Source organism: Amblyraja radiata, chromosome 3, assembly GCF_010909765.2.
Source record: "Amblyraja radiata isolate CabotCenter1 chromosome 3, sAmbRad1.1.pri, whole genome shotgun sequence".
NCBI classification, from domain to species: domain Eukaryota; kingdom Metazoa; phylum Chordata; class Chondrichthyes; order Rajiformes; family Rajidae; genus Amblyraja; species Amblyraja radiata.
The window spans coordinates 111,271,339-111,291,047 of NC_045958.1; the positions used below are offsets into that span (position 1 = coordinate 111,271,339).

Consider the following 19,709-nt stretch of genomic DNA (forward strand, 5'->3'; position numbering starts at 1 on the left):
CTTCAGATACTGGTAGAGGGGCAGCAACCTCGTTACCATTGGCAACGTCCCATTTTGTGTCATTGTGGCAGTCGGCAGCCAGCTTGAGAGCCCATTGTGATTGGTGCACTGTGAGAGGCATTGTGACATCATCACTGTGAGAAGACTAGAAGCTGTCTGTGAGAAGGCGGTTTTCACACGCACGTGCACGCACGCACGCACGCACCTAGTTATATAGAGATGTCCCAGCTAGAACAATGAAATTCTTATGGGCCTGTCCCACTGTACGAGGTAATTCAAGAGTTCTCCCGAGTTTCCCCTGATTCGAACTCGGAGAATTACAGTAATAGCCGCTCGTAGGTACTCGGGGCTCTCGTGGACATTTTTCAACATGTTGAAAAATCTTCACGAGCTTACCAAGTACCTGCCGTTAGCGTTACGAGGCTAAGAGACGTCCCGGGCTCTGACGTACCCGCTACGTGCATTCTACGTGCTTACCACGAGTTTAATTTTTTTTTTAAACTCGGGAGAGCTCTTGAATGAACTCGTACAGTGGGACAGCCCCTTTACTTGCAGCAGCACAACAGAATATGTCAACATGGTGCACTGTAAACAGTATAAAATAAACAAGCTAGAAACAAGGTCCAGTGTGTATATACACATACTCACAAATATATATGTATAGATTATGTGTATGTGTATATAATGAGTGAACAATGAGCCAACTACGTCTGTTTTTGAGTAGTCATACAGCGCAGAAAGATGCCTTTCTGCCCATCTTGTCCATGCCAACCCAGATGCCCCATCAAAGCCAGTCCCATTTGCCTGCATAGACAGTCATACAACATGGAAACAGGTCCTTCAGCCCTACTTGCCTATGCTGACCAAGATGCCCCATCTACATAGTCCCAACTGTCCGCCTTAAGGTCATAAGGAATAGGAGTAGAATAAGGCCATTCAGCCCATCAAGTGTACTCCACCATTCAATCTTGGCTGATCTATCTCTCCCTACAAACCCCATTCTCCTGCCTTCTCCCCATAGCTGTAGGGAGAGGTTGAGTAGGCTGGGACACTATTCCCTGGTGCGCAGGAGGATGAGGGGTGATCTCTTAGAGGTGTATAAAATCATAGATCGGGTAGATGCACAGAGTCTCTTGCCCAGAATGGGGGAATCGAGAACCAGAGGGCAAAGGCTTAAAAGAATTTATAGGAAACTGAGAGGTAACCTTTTCATGCAAAGCGTGGTGGAACAGGCTGCCGGAGGAGGCAGTTGTGGCTGGGACTATCGCAACTTTTAAGAAACATTTATAGATAATAGATAATAGGTGCAGGAGTAGGCCATTCGGCCCTTCGAGCCAGCACCGCCATTCACTGTGATCATGGCTGATCATCCCCAATCAGTACACCGTTCCTGCCTTCTCCCCATATCCCCTGACTCCACTATCTTTAAGAGCCCTATCTAGCTCTCTCTTGAAAGTATCCAGAGAACCGGCCTCCACCGCACTCTGAGGCAGAGAATTCCACAGGCTCACAACTCTGTTCCGAAAAAGACAGGTACATGGATAGGACAGGTTTAGAGGGATATGGACCAAACACAGGCAGGTGGGATTAGTGTAGATGAGACATTGGTTGGTGTGGGCAAGTTGGGGCGAGGGGCCTGTTTTCATGCTGTATCACTCTATGACTCTATGTCTTACGAACATATGACATAGGATTGACTTGGATACCCCCGTATAATATTCTTCAAATTAAAGTTGACATTTTATCATCGTTTTACCAGCAGTCCAGTACATAGAAAAGCCTTTTACAAAAGTTCACAAGCTATGGGAGTAGAATGAGCCATTCGGCCCATTGAGTCTACTCTGCCATTCAATCATGGCTGATCTCTGCTTCCTAATCCCATTTTCCTATCTTTTCCCCATTACCCTTGACACTCGTTCTACTCAACAATTTGTCTATCTCTGCCTTAAAAATATCCACTTACTTGGCCCTAAGCAATACGATTGAGAATAAATGCAGCCTCGTTGGTGTGGCTGGTATCTGATTATGGGTCGTGAATCTGCGGAATTCTCTGCCACACCAGGCAGTGGAGGCCAAATCACTGGATGTTTTCAAAAGAGAGTTAGATTTAGCTCTTAGGGCTACAGGAATCAAGGGATATGGGGAGAAAGCGGGAACGGGGTACTGATTTTGGATGATCAGCCATGATCATATTGAATGGTGGTGCTGGCTCGAAGGGCCGAATGGCCTACTCCTGCATCTATTTTCTATGATTCTATATCTATGTTTCTATATTATGAGAGAAAAAACTACTTTGCATTGCCATGACAATAAATAAACTTGCCATTAATAGCTGATTTAATTATTTGAAATATTTAAAGCTAATATTAATTTTTTAGTATTTTGTCATTAGACAATAGCCAAACATGAAAGAATGTGATTAAACATGGCTTCTTCAAATTGTTTATTGTGGTTTTTAATACATATCCAACCTGACTGACTCAACGACAAACCATCTCTGTGGCAATCACCTTTCTCGCTAAACACATTTCATTTTTCACAGCTGTTTTTCCCACTTCAGGATATGCAGGACCATCTCCGCATGGATTTCTCCTCCACAGTCTTTCCTCTCGCAAGGGATTGGCTACAACCGCTGTGCTCCGAACGCTTGGAAGTCCTCCGGAATGGTATCTGGAAATAGAAGCAGGCACGTTAACGGCAATAGACAATAGACAATAGGTGCAGGAATAGGCCATATGTCCCTTCGAGCCAGCACCGTCATTCAATGTGATCATGGCTGATCATCCCCAATCAGTACCCGGTTCCTGCCTTCTCCCCATATCCCCTGACTCCGCTATCTTTAAGGGCCCTATCTAGCTCTCTCTTGAAAGCATTCAGAGAACCCGCCTCCACCGATTTCTAAGGCAGAGAATTCCACAGACTCACCACTCTCTGTGAGAAAAAGTGTTTCCTCGTCTCCGTTCTAAATGGCTTAATCCTTATTCTTAAACTGTGGCCCCTGGTTCTGGACTCCCCCAACATCGGGAACATGTTTCCTGCCTCTAGCGTGTCCAAGGCATTTATGGGAATTTTGGCCAGACATGTAGGGAATGGAGGGATCTGGATCAGGTGCAGCTAAGATGCGTTCAATATGTCACCCAACCCATGTGACCATTTGTGTGCTAGCCAAAGGAACATAGAGTCATAGAGTGATACAGCGTGGAAACAGGCCCTTCACCCCAACTCGCCCACACCGACTAACATGTCCCAGCTACACTAGTCCCAGCTGCCTGTGTTTGGCTTATATCCCTCCAAACCTGTCCTTTCCATGTGCCTGTCTAACTGTTTCTTAAACTATGTGATAATCCCTGCCTCAACGACCTCCTCTAGCAGCTTGTGTGAAAACGTCACCCCTCAGATTTCTATTAAATCTTTTCCCCTTCATCTTAATCCTATGTCCTCCGGTCCTCGATTCACCTACTCTGGGCAAGAGGCTCTGCGCATCTACCCGATCTATTCCTCTCATGATTCTGTACACCTCTACGGGGGGAGATTGCAACATTCACGTGGTCCGCCCTGTTTCGACGAATGCAATCAACCCGGCGTGTACAATCAAATAAGATCAAATAGTACAAGTTGTCCTACAACTGTAGGCTGTGCACGCCAAACGCAAGAAGAAGCAGAAGATACACCTCTATAAGATCATGACTAATCCTCCTGCAGATGTACAATCACATACGAATCATCCTACCACAATTGGAGAGCAGTCCTGAGCTGCTATCTACCTCATTGGTGACCCTTGGGCTATCTTTGATCGGACTTTACTGGCTTTGCCTTGCACTAAACATTATTCCCTAATATGCTGTAAACGGCTCAATTGCAATCATGTATTGTCTTTCCACTGACTGGTCAGCATGCAACAAAAGCTTTTCATGTACAAGGAGAGGGGTTATAGGTTTAATTTAGAGATACAGCATGGAAACAGGCCCTTCAGCCCAGCGTCCCGGGATGGTGGGACTGTCATACGTTGAAAGAATGGAGCGGCTGGGCTTGTATATACTGGAGTTTAGAAGGATGAGGGGGTATCTTATTGAAACATTTAAGAATGTTAAGGGCTTGGACACGCTAGAGGCAGGAAACATGTTCCCGATGTTGGGGGAGTCCAGAACCAGGGGCTACAGTTTAAGAATAAGGGGCAGGCCATTTAGAACGGAGTTGAGGGAAAACTTTTTCACCCAGAGAGTTGTGAATCTGTGGAATTCTCTGTCTCAGAGGGCAGAGCCGATTCTCAGAAGGTAGAAAGCCGATTCTCTGGATGCTTTCAAGAGAGAGTTAGATAGAGCACTTAAAGATAGCGGAGTCAGGGGATATGGGGAGAAGGCAGGAATGGGACACTGATTGTGGATGATCAGCCATGATCACATTGAATGGCGGTGCTGGCTCAAAGGGCTGAATGGCCTACTCCTGCACCTATTGTCTTTTGTCTATTGACCAGTGATCCCCGCACATTAACACTATCCTACACACACTAGGGACAATTTACACTTACACCAAGCCAATTTACCTACAAACCTGTACGTCTTTGGAGTGTGGGAGGAAACCGAAGATCCCAGAGAAAACCCACGCAGGTCACGGGGTGAACGTACAAACTCCATACAGACAGCAGCCGTAGTCAGGATCGAGCCTGGGTCTCCGGCGCTGCAAGCGCTGTAAGGCAGCAACTCTACCGCTGCGCCACCATGACCGCCCTTTGGCCTGCGTAAATTGCCCCCAGAGTGCAGTGAGTGGATGAGAACGTGGGATAATATAGAACCAGTGTGAACGGGAGATCGATGGTCGGCGTGGACTCGATAGGCAAAAAAGAACTATTGTTGTCGTATCGTTCATAAATACACGTTATAGAATTAGGCCATTCGGCCCATCAAGTCTACTCCGCCATTCAATCATGGCTGATCTGTCTCTGCCTCATAACCCTATTCTCCAGTCTTCTCCCCATAGCCCCTGACACCCGTATTCATCAAGAATCTGTCAATCTCCGCCATAAAAATATCCATTGATTTGGACTCCAGAGCCGTCTGTGGCGAAGAATTCCACGGATTCACCGCCCTCTGACGGGATTAATCACTTGTGACTGAACTGGAATTGAGAGGTTATAAGGAAATGCCTTTATGCCTAAATTAAGAGGAAGATTAATTTCAGATTTGAAGGAGTAAAAATTATCTGGTCGTACCCAACAAATTACTAGTCACATGGTTTCCCAAGTACAGTTTCCCAAATTGCAAACTTGTTTTGATTAAATTCATATAATTGCTGCTCCTCTACCACAATTACTAGTTTACTCCGCACATCCTTGGAAGACAGCCCGCACGTAGCCACGAAGGCAGACGTGACCACGATGCACAATAATACAGAGACGCTGCCTGACCCACTGAGTTCTTCACGCTCTTTGTGTTTGGCTCAGTAGTTGAGTATAATACGGTGGCGCAGCGGTAGAGTTACTGCCTCACAGCGCCAGAGATCCGGGTTCGATCCCGACTACGGGTGCTGCCTGTACGGAGTTTGTACGTTCGCCCCGTGGCCTGTGTGGATTTTCTCCGAGATCTTCTGTTTCCTCCAATTGGCTTTGGTAAAATTTTAAATTGTCCCTAGTGTGTGTAGGATAGTGTTAATGTGCGGGGATCGCTGGTCGGTGCAGACTCGGTGGGCCGAAGGGCCTTTTCCCCCCCGCTGTATCTCTAAACTAAATTAAACAGTAACACTTTAGAATGCTTGTTAAGTGAAAATTATTTTTATTAGGTTTGTAGGTTAATTAGCTTGTTATGAATGTAAAATTCATCCTATACGTCCTAGTGTGTTTCGGAGAGCGTTAATAATAATAATAATAATGGATGGGATTTATATAGCGCCTTTCTAATACTCAAGGCGCTTTACATCGCATTATTCATTCACTCCTCAGTCACACTCGGTGGTGGTGAGCTACTTCTGTAGCCACAGCTGCCCTGGGGCAGACTGACGGAAGCGTGGCTGCCAATCTGCGCCTACGGCCCCTCCGACCACCACCAATCACTCACACACATTCACACACAGGCAAAGGTGGGTGAAGTGTCTTGCCCAAGGACACAACGACAGTATGCACTCCAAGCGGGATTCGAACCGGCTACCTTCCGGTTGCCAGCCGAACACTTAGCCCATTGTGCCATCTGTCGTCCCATGCACGGGTATCGCTGGTCGACGCGGACTCGGTGGGCTGAAGGACCTGTTTCCGCACTGTATCCCTAAACTAAACTAAACTAAACTTAGAAGCTAATTAACTAAACTAAGAGCAGGGGTAGGTCACCATGCCCCGCCGTCCAATATTATCATGGCTGATCTACCTCACACTTCATCTACTCTTCTTTTAAAAAAATATATTAATTTTATTAGAAGCGATTGTACGAGGAGAAAGTATTCGACATAACAATTATACAATTTTCGTACAGCTTCAGTTTTAACATTTTATAAACTAATAAGTAAATCGGAAAAAAGGAAAAAGGAAAGAAGGGAATGGAAAAAGAAAAGAAAGAATTTCGAAAAAGATACGAAAAAGAAAAAAGAAAAACCCCTGAACTAACGAAGAACTGAAAAAAAAAGCGGAGAAATATCCCACTACCCGTCCCTATGCCCGCTCACCCGACCCTAGCGTCGGTTTTGAATTTGTGTTCAACTATTATGTTGTTGAAGAAATTCAATGAAAGGAGACTATATTTTGGAGAATGGATCTGATTTGTCAGACAAAACAAGCCTTATTTTTTCTAAATGTAGTGGCTCAGTCATTTCTGTGATCCACATCTTCACTGTAGGAACTGTTATCTTTTTCCAGAATTTAAGTATAAGTTTTTTTGCAGTTATTAAACCATAATCAAGGATCATCTCCTCTTCTGTGTCAGTTCAGACTTTATCATGTATCTGTACACTGTGGACGGCTCGATTGTAATCACGTATTGTCTTTCTGTGGACTGGTTAGCATGCAACAAAAGCTTTTCACTGTACCTCGGTATATGTGACAATAAACTAAACTAAACTTTAGACTTTAGAGATACAGCGTGGAAACAGGCCCTCTAACCCACCGAGCCTGCACTGACCAGCGTTCACCCCATACACTAGCACAATCGCACCCCTTAGAGACAATTTACAATCTACAGAAGCTAATTAACCTGCTAACCTGGAAACCCGGGCTCCCGGAGAAAACTCACGCGATCATGGGGAGAACGTACAAACTTCGTACAGACAGCACCCGCAGTTAGGATAGAACCGGGGTCGCTGGCGCTGTAAGGCCGCAACTCTACCGCTGCGCCACCGTGCCATCAGTTCCTCATATTCCACAATCTCTCAAACCTGTATTTACATCGTCTTAAAATACTGCCAATAATTTAGCCCGCACAACTCTCAGGGTAAAGAATGACAGAAAATGACCATTCAAGAGAGATGTGGAGACTAGAACAACAAGCTCTCCTTGACAGCTTTGAATGTTCGTGCATTTGCTCAGCCCTGTAAAGTTTAGAGTTTCGAGATACAGCATGGACTCTGGCCCTTCGGCCCACCAAGTGCACACCGCCCATTCACACTAGCTCGAACATCCACGCACCAGGGTTATTTTTACAGAGGTCCATTAACCTACAAACCCGCATGTCTTTGGGATGTGGGGGGGGGGGGGGGAAGAGCGGAGCACCTGGAGAAAACACATGCGGTCACAGGGAGACAGGCACAGAATGCTGGATCAGTCATCATCTCTGTAGAAAAGGAATAGGTGACGTTTCGGGTCGGGAGCCCGCTTCAGACTACCTTGTCACATGGGGAACGTGCAATCTCCACACAGACAGCACCCAAAGTCAGGATCGAACCCATGTTTCTGGCACTCGAGGCAGCGGCTCTCTCTACCTCTCTCTCTCTCTCTTTCTCTACTCAACCTGAGGAGCAACCTGTGCGAATGTCATAGAGTCATAGAGTGATACAGTGTGGAAACAGGCCCTTCGGCCCAACTTGCCCACACCGGTCAACATGTTCCATCGACACTATTCCCACCTGCCTGCGTTTGGTCCATATCCCTCAAAACCTGTCCTAACCAAGTTTTTTAAATGTTTTTTAAACATTGCAATAGTCCCTACCTCAACTACCTCCTCCGGCAGCTCGTTCCATACACCCACTACCCTTTGCGTGAAAAAGTTACCCCTCAGGTTCCGATTAAATATTTCCCCCCTATGTCCTCTTGTTCTCGATTCCCCTACTCTGGGCAAGAGACTCTGTGCTTCTACCCGATCTATTCCTCATGATCTTATACACTTTCTAAACTCACTATGGGCCAGACGCAGGCAGGTGGGACTTGGACATGGTGGCCGGTGTGGGCAAGATGGGCCGAGGGGCCTGTTTCTACACTGTATCACTCTATGACTGTTTGACTCCATGACCTCTGTAAGATCATCCCTCATCCTCCTGCGCTCCAAGGAATAGAGTTCCAGCCTGCTCAACCCCTCCCTGTAGCTCATCAGGCCCTCGATTCTTGGCAACATCCTTGTGAATCTTCGCTGCACCCTTTCCAGCTTGACCACATCTTTCCTCTAACACGGTGCCCAAAAGCTGAATGTAAAACGTAAAATGTTTTCTGTGCAATGTCTGAACCAAACTTTGTTCTCTTTGATGATGTCTGTGCATTTCCAGATGTTGTCTTGCCTTGAGCACCCATCCCCGACACCAGCAGCATGTGTCCATGAGGGACATTGTTTCTTACCATTGCAACGATACTTGAGGTTGGACCAGATGATGTTTTCTTGAGAGAAACAGAAGACGCCCAGCCGACCTCCTCTCATGGTGCTGTCTATCATAACTCCAGAGTCAGCCACCAGATCCGAACCTTCGTAGAACTGTGCCCTGATGAAAAAACAGAAACACCAAAACCCATGTAAAAAGCTTGCCTTTACATTTAGTCTCCATTGCTGCTGTAAATTTGGAAACTTTGTGGTTCAACGGTTCATTATTATCACGTGTGCCAAGTACAGTCGCCGACTTTCTCGCTCCCAAATAAGGGACAAGAGGTCAAAATAAGGGACAAATTCCCGACCGACTCGGCCATGGGCTGGGTGAATGATGAGTTGGCCTGGGTGCTGGACTGCACACAAAGCCCAGCCGGCGGGCCAGCTGAGGAGTTTTGGTCCTGACCGCATAGTCCGGCGCCCCATCCAACTCGTGAACCGATGATCAGCCATGAGAAGGAGGGGGTGGTGGTGGTGGTGGTGTCGGCGGTAAGCGAAGGTCCGAAGGTCAGGCAGCTGGCCGGGCTGCCGACCGACGGGGCCACGGGCGAGGCGCTGCTGCTGCTGCACTCCATGGGCTGCACTACGTCGGGCGGGGCCGGACGCGGCGCTCTGACCCGACAGTCCCCTCGACCCGAGTGGTAGCAGTCAAATACGGAACATGGGCGGTCCCTTATAGGACAAACCAATTTAGCCCAATATACGGGATGTCCCGGCTAATACGGGACAGTTGGCAACTCTAGTACCAAGGTACGTGTGAAATTATTTTTTATTGCAGTAAGATCAGTAACATCATTGTCATGCATCAGTACAATCCCCGGTTCAGTAGAGAATGCACAGAAACAGCCCAGTGAGTTTATATACAAGAGTGGCCAGGATTGGGGCACCGTTCCCCAGTCCCCGCTGTAGCTGCCGCAAAGGCCCATTGCAGCCGTCACCTCCGTCCGGATCGTCCCGTGAACCGTCGTCCCTCTCCTCGCCCGGCCCCCTCCAGCCCACGTGACCCAGGGGGTCAACGCCCCCGGTTCTTCTTACCAGCCCTTTGCCCAGCGTCCAACATCGCGGTCGATGATGGCGCCGACTCACAGGAGAGGACGGACCACGTGGTTAGTGAGGATGCCCTTCGGCCCATCGAGCCCATGCCGACCATCGGGGTCACCTCTTCACACTAGTTCTGTGTGATCCCAATTTCTCGCTCGCTCCTTCAACATTAGGGGCAATTTGCAGAGGGCCAATTATCCCGCAAAACCGCACGCCATGGGGATGTGGGAAGAATCCAGAGCACCCGGAGAATCCCTGGAGCACCCGGAGCGGCACGGTGGCGCAGCGTTGGAGTCGCTCCCTCGTAGCGCCAGAGACCCAGGTTCTATCCTGACTACAGGTGCTTGTCTGTACGCAGTTTGTACGTTCTCCCCGTGACCGCGTGGGTTTTCTTCGGGTGCTCTGGTTTCTTCCCACATTCTAAAGGCATGCAGGTTTGTAGGTTTAAGAAGGAACTGCAGATGCTGGAAAATCGAAGGTACGCAAAATTGCTGGAGAAACTCAGCGGGTGCAGCAGCATCGATGGAGCCTGAAGAAGGGTTTTGGGCCCGAAACGTTGCCTATTTCCTTCGCTCCATAGATGCTGCTGCACCCGCTGAGTTTCTCCAGCAATTTTGCGTACCTCAGGTTTGTAGGTTAATTGGCTTCTGTACAACATTGTAAACTGTCCCTGGTAACGTGGGTAGTGCTAGTGTACGGGGATCGTTGGTCAGCGTGGACTCGGTGGGTCCAAGGGCCTGTTTCTGCGGTGTGTATCTATCTAAAGTCCCTCTAAAACCCACGCGGTCTGGTCACAGGGAGAACGTGCAACATCCACACAGATGACACCCAAGGGCAGGATCGAACCCAGTTCTCTGACGCTGTGAGGCAGCAGCTCTACCAGCTGCGCCGCTGTGGTGCCCTTGAATTTAATTTCCCCACAGCTACGACATGCCTGATCCCACACAGTGAACCAAAGTGTCCAATTACAGTTGAATAGGAAGCAGATGGTCTCAGACATGGCTGAATCCATGATGTGTATCGAGCCACTGTGCCACGCTAGCTGGAGGCAGAGATACTGTTTGCTGCTGAGTGTTAGGAAGCCAGTTGATGTGGGGGGGCTGGGGTATATTCACCAGGATACGCAATAGTACTGAATCCCCACATACCTTCTACCCAGTTCCTGGTTCAGGCTGAGAATCTGATCCACAAAAATGTGTAAGCAATTTAATAAATAACATTGTTATCTTCTGGATTGGTTTCAATCGCCTGAGGGGCTTTGTGTTAAGAGCAATTTTCCAGTATTTTGTTTTTAGCTTAGTTTCTAACTACCTTTCAATGTACGCACATAATGAATTACGATTTCCTTTAACCCAACAATTGAAGGACATTTTGTGGCACCTTTTTGGTCCTTTAAGGGGCTGTCCTACTTGGCGATTTTTTCGGCGACTGCCGGCAACATTGACTGACGTATCAGGTCACCGAAAAACGTCGCGCCGTGATGTGGCGTGGCGCCGCGCGGCGTAATTACGTATTGACGTGCGGTGTTTCCTCAAGTGTCGCAACAATGTTTTTTGTTGCCACTGGATTTTGAAATGTTCGAAATCTTTCGGCGACCCTGATACGTCAGTCAATGACGCCGGCAGTCGCCAAGTTGGACAGGCCCTTTAGTTCTTCCCTGCTTTTGTTATATTCTTTAGGGCCCTGTCTAATCTCTGCTTCCCTAACCTTACATTTGCGATCTTGTATGAGCTAAGCAAAAATAAAATTGCTGTGCTGTGCATACATGACATGATTTTCCTTTTTTGACGAGATATCAAATATCTCTCATCAACCAACCTGAACCTTTTCATATTTGTATTAACTTGTTTTGAAGCATCTTCTGGAGTATGATTCTAAATCAATTCAGATTGATGCTTGGATTAGATAGTCATAGTCATAGAGTGAAACAGGCCCTTCAGCCCAACTTGCCCACACCGGCCAACAATGTCCCAGCTACACTCGTCCCACCTGCCTGCGCTTGGTCCATATCCCTCCAAACCCGTCCTCTCCATGTACCTGTCTAACTGTTTCGTAAACGTTGGGATAGTCCCAGCCTCAACTACCTCCTCTGGCAGCTTGTTCCATACACCCACCGCCCTTAGTGTGAAAAAGTTACTCCTCAGATTCCTATTAAATCTTTTCCCCTTCACCTTGAACCTATGTCCTCTGGTCCTCAATTCCCATACGCTAGGCAAGAGACTCTGTGCATCTACCCGATCTATTCCTCTCTTGATTTTGTACACCTCTATAAGATCCCCCCTCATCCTCCTGCGCTCCATGGAATAGAGACCCAGCCTACTCAACCTCTCACTATAGCTCACGCCCTCTAGTTCTGGCAACATCCTCGTAAATCTTCTCTGAACCCTTTCAAGCTTGACAATATCTTTCCTATAACATGGTGCGTATTAATTATAAGGAGAGACTGGACAGACTTGGAGTTTTATTTCCTGGAATGCTGATGTGGGGAGCTGGGTAGAGACCTGATAACTCATACAAGATTATGAGAGGTATAGATAGGGTAGACAGTCCAAACCTTGTACCAGGTACATCGCTCAAAGATGAGAGGTGCAAAGCTAACAAGAGATGTACCGTGATGTTCAATGTTTTATGTTCTATGTTGACTCCAGGTACAGTTGTATGTAGGAAGTACCTAATAGAAAAAAAACTGGCCAATCTATAAAGATGAATAGATTCCTACTTTACCTGATGTATCCAATTTGGGGTCGATGTTGCAAGAACCAGCGGTAAGAGACCTTGTCTTTCCAGCCCACGTCTCTGGGATCTTTCCATAGCAGTCGCACCTGATCAGTGGTGTCTCCAGTGTGCCAGAGTGCATTCCGTAGATGCTCGCCAGGTCCGGTGTTGGACTTGACTGCCTACAGGACCAGTGATGACAGCGTTACATGCAGCATTGCAAAACAGCAAACCCATCAACATCGCACAAGAGCGGCTACAGAAAGCTTCACTCCCCTGCACTCAATTACCATTTTCCACTATAACATTTCAAAATGGCGGTCATGGTGGCGCAGCGGTAGAGTTGCTGCATTACAGCTCTTGCAGCGCCAGATGCCCGGGTTCTATCCCGACTATGGGTACTGTCTGTACAGAGTTTGTACGTTGGCCCCGTGACCGCGTGGTTTTTCTCCGAAATCTTCGGTTTCTTCCCACACCCCAAAGAAGTACAAAAGGTTCGTAGGTAAATTGGCTTGGTGTACGTGTAAATTGTCCCTAGTGTGTGTAGGATAGTGTTAGTGTGCGGGGATCGTTGGTCGGTGCGGACTTGCTGGGCCAAAGGGCCTGGTCCCGCGCTGTATCTCTAAACTAAACTAAAAAACGAAAGCTAGACCAAACATTCTAAGCTACCAAGACAACATGTGAGGCAATAAATAATGGTGGATTTAAATAATGGTTCAATTCGACTCAATTGGACTAATAATTACTTTGATGAACAGTGAATAACTTTTGACGTACTTTTATGATTTTTTAATTTAATTTTAAATGTTTTAATTAATTAATATTTAAATGTATATAAAATTAAATTGATTTTTAATTTTAATTTAATTTTGACTGACATTGACACAGCGCAGCAGCAGAGTTGTTGTCCTAAAGCGCCAGAGACCAGGGTTCGATCCGTGAACAGTGCGAGTTTACCCGGGTGATCCGGTTTCATGTTTACAACTGATAGGAGCAGAATTGGGCCATTCGGCCTATCAAGTCTATTCTGCCATTCAATCATTCAATCTATCTCAACCCCATTCTCCTGCCTTCTCCCCATAACCCCCGACACCAGTACTAATGAAGAATCTATCTATCTCTGCCTTAAAAATATCCATTGACTTGGATCCCCACGGCCTTCTGTGGCAAAGAATTCCACGGATTCACCACCCTCTGACTGAAGAAATTCATCCTCACGACCTTCCTAAAGGAAAGTCCTTTTATTCTGAGGCTATGACCTCTGGTCCTAGATTCTCGCATGCATTAGTTCCTAGTGTGTAGGATAGTGTTAGAGTACGGGGTGATCGCTGGTCAGCGCAGGCTTGGTGGTTCCGAATGGGCCTGTTTCCATGCTGTAGCTCTAAAACTAACACTATATTCAAGGCATCGGAGAGACCAAGCGTAGGTTGGGCGATCGTTTCGCCGAACACCTCCGCTCAGTCCGCAATAACCTACCTGAACTCCCGGTGGCTCAGCACTTCAACTCCCCCTCCCATTCCCAATCCGACCTCTCTGTCCTGGGTCTCCTCCATTGCCAGAGTGAGCAACAGCGGAAATTGGAGGAACAGCACCTCAAATTCCGTCTGGGGACCTTGCGTCCGTATGGCATTAACATTGAATTCTCCCAATTTTGCTAGCCCTTGCTGTCTCCTCCCCTTCCTTAACCCTCTAGCTGTCTCCTCCCACCCTCCCATCCGCCCGCCCTCGGGCTCCTCCTCCTCCTCCCCTTTTCCTTCTTTCTCCCCCCCCCCCACCCCCCATCAATCTGAAGAAGGGTTTCGGCCCGAAACGTCGCCTATTTCCTTCGCTCCATAGATGCTGCTGCACCCGCTGAGTTTCTCCAGCAATTTTGTGTACCTTCGATATTCCAGCATCTGCAGTTCCCTTTTGAACACTATATTCAAGGAACTTGTTTTTGGATATTATACCAGGAGAGCACCTCACTGTGAGAGAGCCACTCTGCAATCCTCCTTGCCACTCTAGCAAGCCAGTCAGAAAGTTCGGTGGGATAGTTCACCCGAAAACATGAGTTAAAATGCACTCAGAAGTGCATGGGGATTTTCCACCAAAATGTTGGTGGTCGGGAACTCATGTAGAAGAGGAAGAAAAATTAACCAGAACTTTTACAGTCAGCAAATTACAGAAAATAATTTAAATATAAAAAGCGAGCAGTGAGCAGAGTTTAGTTTAATTTAGTTTAGTTTAGAAATACAGCATGGAAACAGGCCCTTCCGCCCACCGCGTCCACGCCGACCAGCGATCACCCTAGTTCTATATTTGTATATTATCTCACCCACTCCATACACACACTCGGGGCAATTTACAGAGGCCAATTAATCTATCGACTCGCACATCTTTAGGATGTGGGAGGAAACCGGTGCACCCACTCAGTCACAGGGAGAGCGTGCAAACTCCACACAGACGGCACCCGAGAACCAGTGTCTCTGGAGCTGTGAGACAGCAGCTGCGCATCTGTGCCTCCCTCACACTGTTGCTCGGTGGACTCGCCTGTAATTACTTGCATGTGTAGGAAGGAACTGCAGATGCATGGTTTACACTGAAGATAGACACAACATGCTGGAGTAACTCAGCGGGACAGGCAGCATCTCTGGAGAGAAGGAATGGGTGACATTTCTGGGCGAGACTGAAGAAGGGTAATTCGTTCTATCCAGTAATTAGTTGTAGTTGGCCTGGAATCAACAGACTAAACATATGGAGATGCAAGGCATAGACAGATAGCAGTCTTGTCAATATTCATGCCTTCAGTGAGCTGGAAGAGAAACATTTAAGACACTTGGACAGGTACATGAATAGGAAAAGTTGGAGGGTTATGGGGCAAACACGGGAAAACTAGTGTAGATGGGGCATCTTGGTTTTTACAAGTTTTAGTTTAGAGATACAGCGCGGAAACAGGCCCTTCGGCCCACCGAGTCCGCGCCGACCAGCGATCCCCGCACATTAACACTATCCTACACGCACTAGGGACAATGTTTACATTCACCAAGCTAATTAACCTTCAAACCTGTACATCTTCGGAGTGTGGGAGGAAACCGAAGATCTCGGAGAAAACCCACGCAGGTCACGGGGAGAACGTACAAACTCCGTACAGACAGCACCCGTAGTCGGGATCGAACCCAGGTTTGCGGCGCTGCATTCGCTGTAAGGCAGCAACTCTACCGCTGCGCCACCGTGCCTCCATGGACGTGTTGGGCGAGTTTCATGCTGTATACTCTGTGAGAAGTGCCCGGCAGAACTGGAAAGCTTAAGTTGAATGGTAACAAAGAACTACTTGAGGGATTGTGCAGGAGCTGAGTGAGGCAAGTAGGAGGAAAATATTATGAAGATGGAAATTAGAAGATTTGCGATGGGATGGATATGTGATCCTAATATTTTGGTACATGGGTACTGAGTATAGAGGTTGCGGTAGACACAACATGTTGGAGTAACTCAGCGGGATAGGCAGCATCTCCGGAGAGAAGGAATGGGTAACGTTTTGCGTCGAGACCCTTCTTCAGACTAGTCAGGGGAGAGGGAAACGAGAGATATAGACAATGATGAAGAGAGATAAAGAACAATGGATGAGAGATATGCAAATAAAAAAGTAACGATGATTCAAGATTCAAGAGAGTTTATTGTCATGTGTCCCAGATAGGACAATGACATTCTTGCGTTTAAGAAGGAACTGCAGATGCTGGAAAATCGAAGGTACACAAAAATGCTGGAGAAACTCTGGAGAAACAGCAGCATCTAGGAGCGAAGGAAATAGGCAACGTTTTGGGCCGAAACCCTTCTTCAGATAGAAATTCTTGCTTTGCTTCAGCACAACAGAATATAGAAGGCATGAATACAGAACAGATCAGTGTGTCCATATACCATTGTATAAATATATACACACACGAATAAATAAACTGATAAAGTGCAAATAAACAGATAATGGGCTATTAATGTTCAGAGTTTTGTTTGAGTTAAGTTTGATGGCTGTGGGGAAGTGGCTGTTTCTGAACCTGGTCGTTGCAGTCTTCAGGCTCCTGTACCTTCTACCTGAAGGTAGTGGGGATATGAGTGTGTGGCCAGGATGGTGTGGGTCTTTGATGATACTGCCAGCCTTTTTGAGGCAGCGACTGCGATAGATCCCCTCGATGGAAGGGAGGTCAGAGCCGATGATGGACTGGGCAGTGTTTACTACTTTTTGTAGTCTTTTTCGCTCCTGGGTGCTCAAATTGCCGAACCAAGCCACGATGCAACCGGTCAGCATGCTCTCGACTGTGCACCTGTAGAAGTTAGAGAGAGTCCTCCTTGACAAACCGACTCTCCGTAATCTTCTCAGGAAGTAGAGGCGCTGATGTGCTTTCTTTATAATAGCATCAGTGTTCTCGGACTAGGAGAGATCTTCAGAGATATGCACGCCCAGGGCTGTAAACTGCCCAAGCGAAATATGAGATGCTGTTCCTCCAATTTCATATTTCGCTTGGGCAGCTTACAGCCCAGTGCTATGAATATACCTTAGATTTAAGGTGAGATGGGAAAAATTTAAGAGGAATCTGAGTGGCAACTTCTTCCCTCAGAGGATGGTGGGTGCATGGAATGAGCTGCCAGAGGAGCTATTTAAGGCACGGACTATTACAGCATTTAAAAGACACTTGGACAGATACATCGATCTGAAATGTTAGGAAGGAATGGTCCAATAGGAGAGAACATGGGCATGTTGGACGGCATGAATGAGTTGGGCAGAAGGGCCTGTCTATGAAAGATAACATTCCCTGCAAATCACACAGGATTTAACTTGTGTCTCTAGGGAGAATTATTCTTTGGTACTTGGCCGAGATAAAAACCTAACTGCATAAGAGGGGATACTTGGAGATGACAAGATGAAAGATTCATGGAGCTGGTGTGGGTGGGGGGTGTGGCTTGGTGGCAGGAAATGAAGATTGTTGGGTCTCTAGAGGTCATAGAGTCATACAGTGTGGAAACAGGCCCTTCGGCCCAACTTGCCCGACACCGGCCTACTTAACTCCCACCTGCCCGCGTTTGGCCCATATCCCTCCAAATCTGTCCTATCAATGTACCCGTTTAACTGTTTCTTAAATGTTGCGATAGTCCCTGCCTCAGCTATCTCCTCTGGCAGCTCGTTCCACACACCCACCACCCTGTGTGTGAAAGTTACCTCTCAGATTCCTGTTAAATCTTTTCCACTTCACCATAAACCTATGCCCACTGGTCCTCGATTCCCCTACTCTGGGCAAGAGACTCTGTGCATCTACCCGATCTATACCTCTCATGATCTTATACACCTCTGTCATTAGATCACCCCTCATCCTCTTGTGCACCAAGTTATAGAGTCTCTGCCTACTTATCTTGTCCCTAGAAGTCACACCCTCTAGTCCTGGCAACATCCGCGTGAAAGCTGGGGAGTATTCAATCTAACCCACATGAGCCTCCCTAGTGAAGCTGGCCCATTGCCCATTGACAATGTAGCTAGATGCGTGGGCGATCTGGGTGGTCGGCGTACCTTGAGCTGGATGCCGGGTTCGGCCACGGCACGGAAGGGGGTGGCCTGCCAGTAGGTCTGCTCCGTCTGCTTCCACATCACCACGTAGAAGCTGGAACTGTCCTGGTATCCGAAGATAAACCCAGCATAATCGTCATCGGTCATGGTGTTGACATGGAACGTGCCTTCAAAATCAACTCCATTGAACGCCGTATAGCCTGCATGGTGACAATAGACAATAGACAATAGTCAACAGGTGCAGGAGGAGGCCATCCGGCCCTTCGAGCCAGCACCGCCATACAATGTGATCATGGCTGATCATCCCCAATCAGGACCCCGTTCCTGCCTTCTTCCCATATCCCCTGACTCGCTATCTTTAAGAGCCCTATCTAGCTCTCTCTTGAAAGTATCCAGAGAACCGGCCTCCACCACCCTCCACAGACTCACAACTCTGTGTGGAAAAAGTGTTTCCTCATCTCTGTTCTAAATGGCTTACCCCTTATTCTTAAACAGCGGCCCATTGATAAGATCCAGCCATCAGTCATAGAGCCATTGATAGTCACAGAGTCACACAGAGCACAGGAAGAGGCCTCTCGGCCCCACTGTAACAGTAAGGAACAGCAGATGCGGGTTTATACCAAAGATAGAAACAAAATGCCACAGAAGGCTGTGGAGGTTAAGACAGTGGATATTTTTTAAGGCAGAGATAGATATATACTTGATTAGTACAGGTGCCAGGGGTTATGGGGAGAAGGCAGGAGAGTGGGGTTGAGGGTGAGAGATAGGTCAGCCATGATTGAATGGCAGCGTAGTCTTGATGGGCCAAATGGCCTAATTCTGCCCCTATCACTTATGAACTTATGGAGTAATTCAGCGGGTCAGGCAGCATCTCTGGAGATCTCTGTTTGAGAAGGAACTGCAGATGCTGGAAAATCCAAGGTAGACAAAAGTGCTGGAGAAACTCAGCGGGTGAGGCAGCATCTATTGAACGAAGGAAATAGGCAACGTTTCGGGCCGAAACCCTTCTTCAGACTGATGTAGGGTGGGGGGGGGGGGGCGGGAAGAAGAAAGGAAGAGGAGGAGCCAGAGGGTTGAGGGAGAGCTGAGAAGGGGAGGAGACAATAAGGGCTACCGGAAATTGGAGAAGTCAATATTCATGCCGCTGGGGTGTAAACTGCCCAAGCGGAATATGAGGTGCTGCTCCTCCAATTTCCGGTGGTGCTCACTTTGGCCATGGAGGAGGCCCAGGGCAGAAAGGTCGGATTCGGAATGGGAGGGGGAGTTGAAGTACTGAGCCACCGGGAGATCAAGTAGGTTATTGTGGACCGAGTGTAGGTGTTCGGCTAAACGATCGCCAAGCCTACGCTAGGTCTCACCGACGTAGATCAGCTGACATCTAGAGCAGCGGATGCAATCGATGAGGTTGGAGGAGGTGCAGGTGAGCCTCTGTAGGAAAGACTGCTTGGGTCCTTGAATGGAGTCGAGGGGGGAGGTAAAGCGACAAGTGTAGCATCTCTTGCGGTTGCAAGGGAAAGTGCCCGGGGAGGGGGTGGTGGGGGAGGGAAGGGAAGAATGACCAGGGAGTTATGAAGGGAGCGGTCTTTACGGAAAGCAGACGGGGGGGGGAGATGGGAAGATGTGGCGAGTGGTGGGGTCACGTTGGAGGTGGCGAAACTGAC

General features: G+C 47.7%; 1 protein-coding gene across 1 annotated transcript in view; it reads right to left on the bottom strand.

Moving 5' to 3' along the window:
• Positions 1–2,429: 2,429 nt before the first annotated feature.
• Positions 2,430–19,709, bottom strand: part of thbs4 (thrombospondin 4) — a 106,443-nt gene continuing 89,163 nt past the window's right edge. Inside the window, exons 20-23 of the mRNA XM_033018587.1 lie at positions 18,052–18,248; positions 12,531–12,703; positions 8,744–8,883; positions 2,430–2,670 (exon numbers count right to left, since the gene is read on the bottom strand). Coding sequence (XP_032874478.1) covers positions 2,624–2,670; positions 8,744–8,883; positions 12,531–12,703; positions 18,052–18,248 — 557 coding nt within the window. The 3' untranslated portion in view covers positions 2,430–2,623. The remainder of the gene's footprint in view (positions 2,671–8,743; positions 8,884–12,530; positions 12,704–18,051; positions 18,249–19,709) is intronic.